Genomic DNA, 13,060 nt, shown 5'->3' with positions numbered 1-13,060 from the left:
AACAATGTTTGCTGAGGTGCATTTTGCAGGCATTGGGGTGGGGATGTCTCAGTCCTCACCATGGTGATGCCCTGCCCAGGGCTGGTGTGCTCCAGCTATGATGACTTGTTGGGCACAACTCATTGAATCCTTTCCTATTTCACTTCAGCAGATGCGAAAAGCATTCAAAAATATACAGACAGGAGAATCTCTACCTCCAAGCTAAAATGAGATTTTGCAAAACACTTGCACATTTGCCAAGACATAATAATGCCTGCTGGCCAACCCAACAGGTGCCAGGAAAATAGCTTTGTTATGATACCTAAACACCCATGAACACAATCTGTAAATTAAAGGAGACAACTATGTAGTTATTTTTAATATATATATATGGCTTTCCCACCCCCATATAGTTCCTGGTAACTTCTTAAAGTGGTCAGATTTACAAGGCATTATAGCTCATGAGGCCAGAGATCAAACAAGCTTTTATTTGCTAAGCTAGGGTGTGAATTTGGACTTCATTTGTGAGGGAACAACCTCGTGGTTTTTTTACTGGCAATTCCTTTCACTTCATTTTGATGTATGCCTGCCATCATGGTGTTCAGATGCCTCCTTTAGGCATTTTTTTCTTAAGACTTGAACTCTTAGTCTCATGTGGTTCCATAGTAATATCACTTTTTAATTTAAACAAAAGAAAATTATCTCAACCTTTACTTGTAAAAACCACAAGAGTGAAAGTAAAAAAAAAATCCTGAAGTTTAAAAAAAAACCAGACAAAACAGACAAAAAAAACCTTCAAATATTCTCAAATTTTAAACAGCTAGTCTCATGTTATTTAATGTATCTTATCAAAACATACAGCACTGCAAGTTTGCTTTTTTCCTTTCAACTGTTTGAAAATGGGGACTCAGTGACACTGTTGAAGACTTTGTCCTTTTATCTCTGGAGATTTGGTTTTGTCGGCTGGCTTGCTAACCAAAAGTGGTACAACTCAGCATAGTTTGTGCACTCTGTTCAGGATGCCCAGGAACAGAAGGAGCAGATGAGCTGGGGCTGCTGCAGGTCAGTGGTGAGAGGGACAGACAGAACTCACTGAACGTGTGCCCCACACTCAGACACTCAGCCCTGCCCAGGTTTCACAAGCTCCTCACTGTCAGAAATCCTGCTGAATTAAAATATTCCATACTGCTACACTTTTCATAACTTGAGAACTATTATGCCACTGATTACATAATGCTTTGGAGTGGATCAAAAAGAAAAGAAAAATGGAACAGACAAAATTAATGTTCAAAAAACCAGCACATCTATTGCTACTCTGGCATTGAAAATAGGACTGATTTATTAGCTACACAAGTCTAGGGTTTCAAAATTAAATAAGTCTGTTTTACAAATTATTTACTTTCTACAAGATCCATTTCCCATTGAAGCACACTGTGCATGCCCTCCTAGTGTGAACAGTTTACAGTCTGTGATCAGGCACAGACCTACTTGTCTGGATTTTTTTCCCTTTCAAAATGGCAATTCTGAGAATCATAAATTACACAGCACAGTTATTGTAATTCGAGCTTATTCCCAATAAATAAAATTTATTAACTAAATAGCTTTCTGTGTAGCTTAGCTCTTTCCCACCAGCTTATTATTTTACATAGACTTGCTTCACATTCCTAGTCACAACCAAATTGTGCCATCTTAAAAATATGAATTTAAAAATATAAAGTAAAAATGCATAATTTCATATAATCACAACCTTCACTCCTTATAGAATATGTCCAGAGAACACTTTTAAAATTTGAAGCTTTGAAAGTATTTTATCTAACGCACATACCAAGGTATATCTACTATACAAATATAAGCTTTGTTTATCAGAACACCAGAGCAGAAGCCTCCAGCTCATTAAGCTCCAATGCATTAGAGTATTTAGGGATGCTGGTGAGCTTAAGCATATGCGTAGCAACACTGACACAAGGCAGGACAGACTCCTTTTGGGAGATATGAAACATCACTTTATCATGCCATTCCAATTATCTCCAGCACTTATAGTAAGCCTCCAGTTATTCCATTTTTGTTACACAAATAAACTCTCAAGTTATAAAATAGGTCATGGTAAATTTTACGTCCTGGTCTAAAAACAGCAAGGTAAGTGGAGAAATAAAATTGTATGTGATATATGGTGGGTTAACACAGATGACCTCATGGCATTTTTTTTTACCATAAACCTACCCCAATCCTAATGAGTGCATATCTGCACCCACACTTTTAATATTTTAAAAATAAATAGACCATTGCTAACCAGGTTAGTTAGCAACCAGGAAAATGTCATAATCAAATACTAAAATTATAAACAGAGTCACCATAGCTCTCCTCATCATGTTAGGCACATTTCCCTCCTAAGACAAACACTGTTATTCAACATATCAAGTCACTCATGGTTTGTAAAAAGAGATATGAAATGAAGAATATATCACCAAAGTTTTTGTCTCCTACAAATTACAAATTTACTAAGCTTTTTTCTTAAAAAAAAAAAAAATTCCCACAGGTGGAATTTCAGACTTTGAGTCGTTCTCCTGTGCTCATCTTCTAAGGTACTAGCAAAATACTCAAAATCATGCAAGTCCTTGATTAAACCAGGAAGCAAATCTGCATGCATGCAATTACAGTGTCTGCAAGGGCAGACGCAGATGACAGTAATTCATACTCTAAGAAATGGGCTTGTGTATTTGGCAGATTAACTGTTCTGTATTCCATTGCTATGAGGTATGGAAACTGTACTGTGAAACAACCATTACTCATTCCCTCAGCTCTGAGCACGTGGGTCCACCAAAGGCAAGCCAGGCTGCAGAGGGTGGGGGGAGAGGGCTGGAAAGAGAAGAGTCTACACATTTCAGATTAATGCTTGTCTTCAATGGCTTCTTTTATTTCATTTCCCCCACTTTTTAAATTAGCAAATACAGTAGGCCCAGAAGGGGAAATGTGCATGGGGAAGAGGGACAGAGGGGAGGGAAACGGAAAAAGCAAAAGCAGCCAAAATTCTCCAACTTGTTCATTAGGGGTTTTGTGTTTGAACATCTGAATGAATCGTGTCTGTTTTTCATTATTCTCCATATGTATTTGTTCTTTGCTTTGTTCAGAGATTTCTGGCCATGTTGTCATGACTGTGCTTATTTGTTATATATTGTTCTGTTACAGGGTGATGGTTACTTCTCCTCTGCCTCACTTAGCAGCTAAACCACCAACAAAGAGCAATCTGAAAATGAGAGGTTATGTGTCAAAAGGTGTCCCTAGCAAACTCCCTTGCTATATGATTACTTTAGATCTGACTGCTTAATTCAGACCAGGGAGAAATCCTTAGATAACACTGCTTCTTATCGTGACAGGAATGCTGTGGGTCTCTTTTAAAAAATCTGAGAAATAATGGAGAATGACTTAAAGTACATCACTGAATGTCTTTCTCATTTCTCCAAAAGGAAAGCTAACACTTCTTGCTAAACAGTAACCTGTTTTAACAGATCTGCTGTTACATGGAGGTTTGAAATAATTTCTTTGCTAAATTAAATCTTTCTACTTTCAGCTTTACTCTATACCTTCATCAACACACAAATGACACTGCAATAAATTCTGAAATCACTAATCATGTGATAATTTTTATCATTGAATTTAATCCATCCTACTTCATTGGATACCCATCACAGGATGATGTGCTTATTTAACAAGATGATCTCTTACTTGGCAGAAAGTGAGCGAGACCCAAAAGACTGGGAAGGAGCAGACAAGTAGTGTGGTTTTTCTCCTTTTTTGATGTTTGAATACTGGGTTTTATTTGGGATTTTTTTTGGGTTTGGGGGGAAAGGCGGATTGGGTTGTGGGGTGGGGGGGGAAATTTGGTGGTTGTTTTCTGTTGATTTTTGCTGGGTTTTTCTAGGGAATAGATGTAGACTCCACTGTTTTAGAGACAGTTTAAACTTCAAATTTCAGCAGATAGGAGAAAAAAGGTCTAGCTGAAAATGCTGTGAAGTAGGTGTCAAACTGATTAGCAGATCCAATTTAAAAAATAAGTTATCAATGGCTCAGTATTGTACTACCTAGTGTGCTGAGAGGGTTCCTCAAAAGTCTTCCCCAGGTCTGTCATTATTCACTCTTTTCCACATTATCTTGTCCAGTGGATTAGAGAAACCATTTATTAACTGTGAAGAGGATAGTAAAGACTAAAGACGTAAGTGCTGCAAGCACTCTGGAGGCTTAAGATTATACTCAAATCTTAGTAAATTAAGGAGACCACAGAAAAAAAATAGGATAAAATTCAATACAGACAAATGAAAAGTTCTAGCTCTAGGAGGGAATAATCAACAGCCCGGACCAGAGTATTCAATAAGGAACACCTGGCTGGCAGCAGCACTGGAAGAGAGTAACAAAACCAGGGGCTGCACAGAATCTCACAGCATAAACCAGCATCATTTCTCTCATGCAACACCCTGTGCCTCAGAGATGCATCTATATTTTAAATACAAATAAAATTATTTATATGTATACATCAATAAAGAGGAGAAACATGATCACAGAGAAGACAAATGAAACCCCTCTATACTATTTAAAATGATCAAATTTAGGCCATCTAAAATCCTATGCCCAGCTCCAAGTTCTTCAGGTAAGGAATGAGCTAATTAGAGAGACCAGCAAAGAGCAATATATTGAGAAATTTAAAACAAATTGCCCTAAAGGAAAAAGTTAAAGGACTAGTGTTTAGTCTAAGGAAAAGATAAGGCAGATGCAGATCAGTCTTCAAATGTGTATGTTTGATGCAAAAAGGAAAGGAATAAACTGTTGTACGTGTCCACTGGGGATAAGAAAAGAAGCAATAGACTTAAATTACATCAAGAGAGATTTGGGTTAGACATTAGGAAATGCTTCATTATAGTGAGGAGAGGGAGCGTTATCACAGATTGCCTGAGGAGCTCGAGGAATCTCCACCACTGGAGGCCTTTGAGTGAAGTAACAGAAATACTCCTCAGCAGTGAGTTAGAGCTGATCCTGCCCCAAGGCAGGTCCTGACCTCTTCAGGTCCCTTCCACTTCTGATTCCTGGGAAGGTTTTTGGCTTTTTTTGGCAGCCTTACTGAAGAGAAAGAAAATTGTACCCAGCATTTAAAGCAGTAAAACATCTATTATTTTTATGCCATAAAGCATACTGTTAATAAATCCAATTATGTTTATGATCTTTTAATGGCACTGCTTATGTCATAAAGATCCATCTTTGAAAATAGAAAATAGAAATAGATATCTCTGCCCTACAGTGTAATACAACAGTATGAAAGCAAACTAACAGAAAATACGAACTCATTGTTATGTGGATCCTATTAAAATAATCTTAAAGCTAACTGTAACATAAAAAACACTAAACCCAGACATTTTTCTTTCTCAAAATTTTAGCATTCATATTCTCTACAATATTTTCACTTAACATTTTGCGTATTACAAACAGATCCACTCCTTTCCCTGTTTACCACTGGCAATGGGAGCAAAGGAAGTTCTGCTCACAAGGCTATTCCCTTATAATGTCATCCCAAAAAAAGAAAAAACAACACCAAACCCCAAACACAATGAGGTCTTGTTCCTGGTGTGATATTCAAAGAAATACTGAGTGATGGTATCAGAATTCTGCCAGAAGAGAGTGCCCCAAGGAAATCAAACACACGTTCAGGCAAAAGCAAATGCACAGCAGCGCAAGCTTATGACAATGGCCCATGACCAACTGGGTTGGTAGAGTTTTCTAAGTCTAGAACTGCAGCCTTCCAACTTGCTTTTCTCCTGAGTAGCTAATAAATGTTGTCTCTGGCAAGCAATAGATAAGGTCACACAGTTCTACAAATCTCAAAAACATCTTCGGCACAGGTGGCAGAATTTTTCTCCCATCTCATAATCTCCCCAGAATGCTTCTCTGCTGCTTCTCTTCACGCCATGTCCGGCCACTCACAAGACAGTCCTAAACTGCAATGCCTTTTCGTTTTACTAACACATACCAAAATGCTCTCCAGGATGCGTTTCTTTTCAGGAGAACCCACCCTAGCAGATCCTATTACTCTAAAAGCACTCTGTATACCACTAGTGGAAAGCTACAGAATCATTTTAAGGCACAGTTTCTCTGCCACAGACTCAGTGACACTGCAGACTCATAAATGAGTAACAATTCTAGTCCTGAGATAGTGCTACAACCGTTAGTCAATATTTTCCTCAGCAAATATAGCTACACACACAACATGCTATATTTCATTTAAAAATATTTTCATACATTAGCAAAAAAATTAGGAACATAAAACTGGAAGAGGAATTACTTCTATATCTCAGTATTGCAACTTGTATATCTAATTATGTAATAAAGAATATTTTCTTCTTCTATTAGCATATGCCAAGACTTCACAAAAATATAAAAATTAGACCAGGTTTTCCTTGGGAAACTTTTCCCAAAGGTTTCTTAGTTTTATATAGGAAATCAATTTGCATCACTGATGATATCATTCAAATCAGACAGCACTATGTGGTTAGAAGGCAATTTACTCTTCTGCCGAAGCAATTTGATACTTGTTCTGATTTGTGATTTTCATTTTGTTTGTTAATGAAAAAAATTAATGAGCAATGTTACTGGAAGCACAAGTCAAAGCTTTGGCATTATTAAATATGTTTGTAATATACTGCGCATTATGTTGATTGCACAGTTGGAGCCAGAGCTTTGGCAGTCAAGCCACCAGTCAATCATTCAAACTGATAATGAACTCACAGGGTGGACACTTTGCACGTACCTTTGCACTGATTTGTGTTTTTGTCAAGAATTGCCTTTGTGGATACAATTTTCCCATACCTATGGAGAAAACAAAAATCAGAGGTACAAGTTACTATATTTTAGTAAAGTACATAGTGATTTCTGCATGCATATATAACACATATCCTAGGAAGAAGTCTAGAGCTCTTGAAAAATGTTCATCTGATATCCTGGAGAGATCCCTTATGCCACTAGCTCAAACACCTTTAGAGTTCCCCAAGAGCACTTGCCACAACCTGTCCATCTCTGTTCCATGCACTGCCAACGTAAATACCAATCATAGGAAGGAATTTAGGACACTAGTAAAGAGGCTTCTTTTTGTAAATTATTTTAAGTTTGTTTAGGTTAAATATAGATGGACTACATTTCTTCAGGATTAATGAAAATGCAGGAATTATGGTCACTTTTTATACACAGGGACCAACAGCTGTGCTCATGTGTGCATCCATGTCTATGTGTGCATACACTCTATCTAGTTTGGATAAACAGAACCTTTGAGGTTTGTGTGCAGCTCCCAGCTCTTGCCAAGATGAATGTTAACACTCATTTGAATTTATATCCCCTCCCATAGATAGCATGGCACTGCAGTGCAATTTGATAGACTAAACACAGTGAAGAGAGAATTTGGGCAGCTACAACTTGTTATATAAAGCAACTAAACCATAAAATACGTATCTGTGTTTACCTTCCAGAGGTTGACTAAAAATGCAGACTTAATAGTATCACAAAATCCAGGTAAAAGATCACAGAAGATGACATTTATGGATGAGTATAAGACATCAGAAGAATAAGTAAAATCATTTTATTTCTCAAATCACTGATACATTTTGGTCTTTGCTGAAGAGAACTTCCCTTAAAATGCCCTTTCCTACATTTTTTTAAATTGTATTACTGATACTCTGTTATATTGGGCTTTCATTTGGAGGGCTTTTCCATGAAACAAAAGTTTCTACATCCACAAAGGACATATTACTAAGAAAGATTTAAGAAAATTATGTCTTCTAATGGCAAAGCAACACCCATGGAAAATAACCAACATCAATTATAAACCATTGAAATGTATGGCAGACAAATGCTTATTTGGTTAATCTCTATTAACAGCAATATAAAATTGGTGTTAGCGACTTCTACTTGCAATCCAGAAACCAGAATGTGGAAAACCTTGCTGCTATTCCCTTCTCTGCCTCAGCATGAAATCCATGTCTACCACTATACAGAAAAGAACCCAAGAATTCTAAGGGCAGCTAGAGCACTGTACCACATATTCAACAACACTTTCTTCTTTGTCCTATGGGTCTGTAAACATCCGGAGAAAACCAGTCAAAAAAACCGAGGGAGACAAAGAGGGAATGGTACTATAACTCAGAGTAAAAAAGAGACCCTTGGATTTCAGACTGGAATCAAGAAAACACTTGAATACCTCATGAAGGGGAGTAGCACCTACAGGAAAGACTGGGAATGGCCTACTAAACATACTCTTTGATACCAGCAAAATTTGAGACAAAGTTCTCTGCTGAAGTTTCCATACTGCAAATGACCTGTAGCCATTCAGCTTAAGATAAAGGGCACTGTCCCTGCATCACTCATGAAAGCAGAGTAAAGAGAGATGGAAAGTGAGACTTCCCATTTCACTGTTTTTCCTTTGCCTAAGAAAACACAAAAGCATTTGTTTCCATTTGACTTTCATTTGAGGAGGAAAAGCATGCTTTGCTTCATTTTGTTTCAGTCTGAAACTAGTCAGGAGAAGGAGGAAAAACTGACTTAAGGGTATTAATAATTTGTGTAAACTAAGTCAAGCCCCAATTCAGATATCTTTTAGGAACCAAAAAAGTCAAACAAGTCTTCCTTCCCTTCACCTCTCTCCCCCTTTTTTTTGCTGACTCTGTAGACCAGAAGGATTTTGGGCTCTGGAGGCAGGCGCAATCCACTGTTCACTGCACTATGATGGGTAGGTAGTTGAGAATCTATTTTGCCATAGCTAGCTCCACTCTGACCAAACATATAAGAAATTTAATGTCAACCATGAGATCACATGCTTTTCTAACCTCAGGTGTTTCAAGAACTGGGGCCTTAATACTCACTCATGTTCCACTTAATTTTATAATTCTTCATGGTAGTACCTGAAGTTGACTTTGGCCTCTTAGATATTAGAGCACGTCTTTAGAAGGCAAAGAAAAATTCAGTTCAGTAATTTATGGCTGTTCAGTGGGTCAACCTACCCAGCAGGAAATTTGGCCTTTGCAGTGCATCTTCATTTATTTGATTTACTTAGATTTAATATCAAGTACATGAAAAACATGCAAAAACACGCCTACCTTGTACAGTAATGCACCTCTGACAGATATATGGGAAAAGAATCCAACAAAAATCAGTGGCTAACCCACAACAACCTCAAATAAAACACAACTCCTACCTAAACTTCCGCCAATAAAAACTGACACCCAGCCTCCATTTCAGTCCAGCCACTCCTAATGAATTGATATGTTGTTCCATCCAAGTCATGTGAGAGCAAGAAGTTTACATTTCTTGCCAGCAGAGACAGGCATTTGTGGTTCCACAGCGTTTATTACAGATTTCACAGAGTTATTTGCTGCGTACTGCGATCCTGCAAACATTTCATTGCACTAGAGATTTTACTCACAGAATTCTGTTTTGGTCAGGAAATGCTTTCTCCCCACATTCAAAGTTATGTGCACACCTTCAGGTTTGCAAAAACAGACATCAGAGTGGTAAGAGGCACCACAATAACAAACACTGTTATAGGCAATTAGCCATATGTCGGCGATTTAATCCACTGCTATAAACCCTGAGTGTTACCACAAGAAAGTAATTGGAATTAATTTGGACACTGTTTTACTAAATATTTCAAGTAATTATTCTACAGTAATCAGAACATCAGTTCTGATGAAGAATGTTAGTTTGTGTGCTGCATGAAATCAGGAGGGTATTTTGTTCCTACAAATGCAGTCATATTTCTTTCTCTCATGTGTGAAGTGTGGCATTAAGCTATAGCTCATCTCCAGAGTTGTTTGGCTTTCTGCTTGTTTTCCCTTTAATTGTAATTGTAATTTGATTCACCCAGAAGTAAAAAAAAAAAAATGTATTCAATGGGGATGTTCACAAAAATAAGGATAAAATACATCACAAGAGTTTACCCCTTGTTCTCTTATATTTAAATAGAAATTATTACGAAATTCACAAGCCTGCACACCTGTGTTCTACAAATTACCGATATCATTAATGTAAAGAAATAACAGGTATGGTCTCCTTTTTGTGAGAAAGTGTGAGCACTATTTTATTTTCTCTTGAGTACAGTTCACGGAAGTACTCTTTCAAAGATATTGAATCAAAAATTCTGGTAATAAAAGGATGACTGAATTGTGTCCACGTCAATGCCTCAACCCTTCAAAACAATGGCTGTATCATTAATGATAACCTACTGTATCACTCTATCCAAGGAAATAGATATCATGAATCTGAGCTGGCTACCTCAAAGAATGTGTCTGTGGAGCATCTGAATTGAAATTGCTGTTCAAAAGGTTTCCAGGCACTCTTCCTGAAGTGTTATCTAAATGTACAGTAACCACTAACAATATTGTTCAAGTGCTTTTAAAAATCATTGTAAATATTTATATTCAATTATGCTTTTATTTCTTTTTTATGTAATAATTTTCCTGGAAAACCAGGTGGTCAGATTTTGAAAGAGCTTCAGGAGCAACTGCACAAACTAGGACTTCACCACAATAATGAAGAACCCATGCAGTGAAATAGTGACTAGTTGTCTTTGTTACAGTTTCTCATGATATATAAGGACTGTCCAGAAAATTATAAAGTTTAAAATCTGCAGGTCCCAGAATAGAGAGCTACATTGGGGAAATACTGCCACAGCCCACACTGATGCCCCAACAGAGACATCGCTACAAAATGTTATTGGACAGCCTCTAGGAGGGAAAATCTGCTATGAAATTAAAAGCAAAGACACATTTGTGTCCTGGAAGTCACATACCACCAGAAACTGTGAGAGGATACCAGAGTAGCATCATCACATGTTGTCTGTGTTTTAACATCAGGGAGCTCCCCAGCTGCTGAAACAAATTCCTATCTGGCCCAGCCCAGCCACTCTTACATTCCAAGAAAACATTCAGTTGGGGGTGGAAATATCTTCTTAGAAACATAACCAATTCCACTTTATCTTGTATATATCAGTGAAACTGTTGAAGTCATCTCACATACACTATTAAAATTACAAAAGTCAGTTAAAAACTCTTCACTTACCAACAGCAGTAACTGACACCATGTCACACAAAAGGCAGAACTAAGGGAAGAGCTCTGCACAAAGAAACAATCTCCCTGTTCAGTCCTGGCTACAGAGCTATGTCGAAAATCTCTCTGGAGAGCCCCATCCCATTGCACCCCACATTTTCAGACTACTCAGCAGACACAGGAAAGATGCAAGCACTGCAAAATAAGCCCTTAATGTATGTACATCAAAGCAGATCACTTTAAGAGCTTTCAGGCAGGCGGTCGATCAGCACTTACACTGCAGACAAATCTCAGCCCGCTCATTTCCAGGAAGTTATTTGATAACTGCTGTTAAAATGGAGATAGTTCCTGAAGGAAACCATTCAGCTGTGAGTGATACCCCTTGTAAGATGCATGAACCTCAACCACAGCCAACCCCAAACAGAGGAGAATCTGCTGTCTCAAAGCACACAAAGAATTTGAGCCATTTCTCCTCCTGCCTGTGGGAAGCTAGGGTGCAGGGAAGAGAAGTGGACAGCTAGGGTTAGGGGACAAGTGACATTCAGCTAAGGACTAGCTCAAGGCAGAGGTGCCAGGTATCACCCACCCCACTGCTGGCAGGCAACATGCCAAGAGAAGCAGCTGCCTGAGCAACAGCTGTGACCAGGAGTTGCTGCATCAAAAAATGGATTTCCTAGGAGGCCAGGCTGGTGGGGGTCATGCAAACTTTTCAATTTTTCCATGTCGTTATAGGAAACAAAAACTCTGGGACAGGCACAGCATATTCCACCTTTCAAGCCAACCCTGAGGCTGGCCATAGCTAGTCCTGTAACACAAGATGTCCGTAGGAGCAGACAGGATAAATCTCTCACCACTCACCCCACTCTGTGCTGTACTTGTGCTGCCATCCTCCTCTACAAGGCACTGGGTGCACAGGCATGAACAAAACACAGCTTTTACCCAACTGCAACCACTGCTTGCATGCTTCAAAAAACAGGAAGCTTGGAATTGAAACTCAAGTTACCAGCATACAGAACTCTCCTTTGCTTAGTAAAAACCAATGGAGTTATTGAGTAATTTCTGAGTTCAGAGCTTAATAATTACATGCCCAGCATTTGAGTTCACTCAAGGCCTCAAGCATTGCTCCGAGCACAATCCACCCAACTGAAAACTGTCTGCGTTTCTGGGCATTTAGGTAATGTACACTTTTATCTTGGGAACTTTTGTACTGGGATGAATTTGACCAGCAGTAATTGGATTTAGATAAGCAACTCTGAGGCTCTTTCATTCTTGTGAATTAATATCTAAATAGCATAACCAGGTTTATTTTGTTTAAAGCAGATTCTATTAGGCAATTCATGGGTTTTGGGAGAAAATAAAGCCCACATTATGAAGACCTAAAGTATGGAAAGAACTGCTGTTGAATTTCTTGGAGAGACATTTTTCCTATAATACACTGTGACGTGAACTTACAATGTCCAAACATATACAAAGGGGAAATTCACTTTAAAAAATAATATATTTATATTATAATTTCTGGGTATTTCATGTACTACTTGGCATTTTAAATGCTTACATTTTTTCCACAAAATATAAGACATTCTGTCCCTTAAAGACTGAGTTGCATTGTTGCCCTTTCTCTGCATATTATTTTTAATTTTAAAAAAACAACCGAAAATTCAACATAAAATTCTCATATTCACACAAAAATACAACAACAAAATACATGCCACTCACACCACCTCACACAGAGCAGTGCATGGCTTGGGGAACAAACAAAAGAAGCTACTTGCAGGAAACTGATGGTGGACTGGACTGACAAGACCATGCTTCTGTAAGAATTTAACATATAGATGCTCTGTCTACTCTAATTACTTTGGTATGGCTGTCATGTTTACAAAAAATCATTCCTTCACTCAGTAAAATACAAGCTCTTCACACTGTCTCTCACAGTATCCCACGGGACAAAACGTCCAGCACACAGCTGGATAAACACATCTTGCAGTGGGTGAGCAACTGGCTCATGGGT

General features: G+C 38.1%; 1 protein-coding gene across 2 annotated transcripts in view; it reads right to left on the bottom strand.

The window, feature by feature from the left end:
• The window catches only part of RBMS3 (RNA binding motif single stranded interacting protein 3), a 443,351-nt gene that overhangs the window by 314,520 nt on the left and 115,771 nt on the right, over positions 1-13,060 (bottom strand). For both annotated transcript variants that reach the window (XR_009420205.1, XM_059490845.1), the window contains exon 3: positions 6,770-6,828. Coding sequence is in view for 1 of the 2 variants with exons in the window: in XM_059490845.1 (XP_059346828.1) it covers positions 6,770-6,828 (59 nt within the window). In the remaining variant the exon portion in view is untranslated. The remainder of the gene's footprint in view (positions 1-6,769; positions 6,829-13,060) is intronic.

Source organism: Ammospiza nelsoni, chromosome 1 (assembly GCF_027579445.1).
Source record: "Ammospiza nelsoni isolate bAmmNel1 chromosome 1, bAmmNel1.pri, whole genome shotgun sequence".
Lineage (NCBI taxonomy): Eukaryota > Metazoa > Chordata > Aves > Passeriformes > Passerellidae > Ammospiza > Ammospiza nelsoni.
The sequence above is the reverse complement of the archived record's forward strand: the minus strand, read 5'-3'. Positions and strand labels throughout refer to the sequence as shown.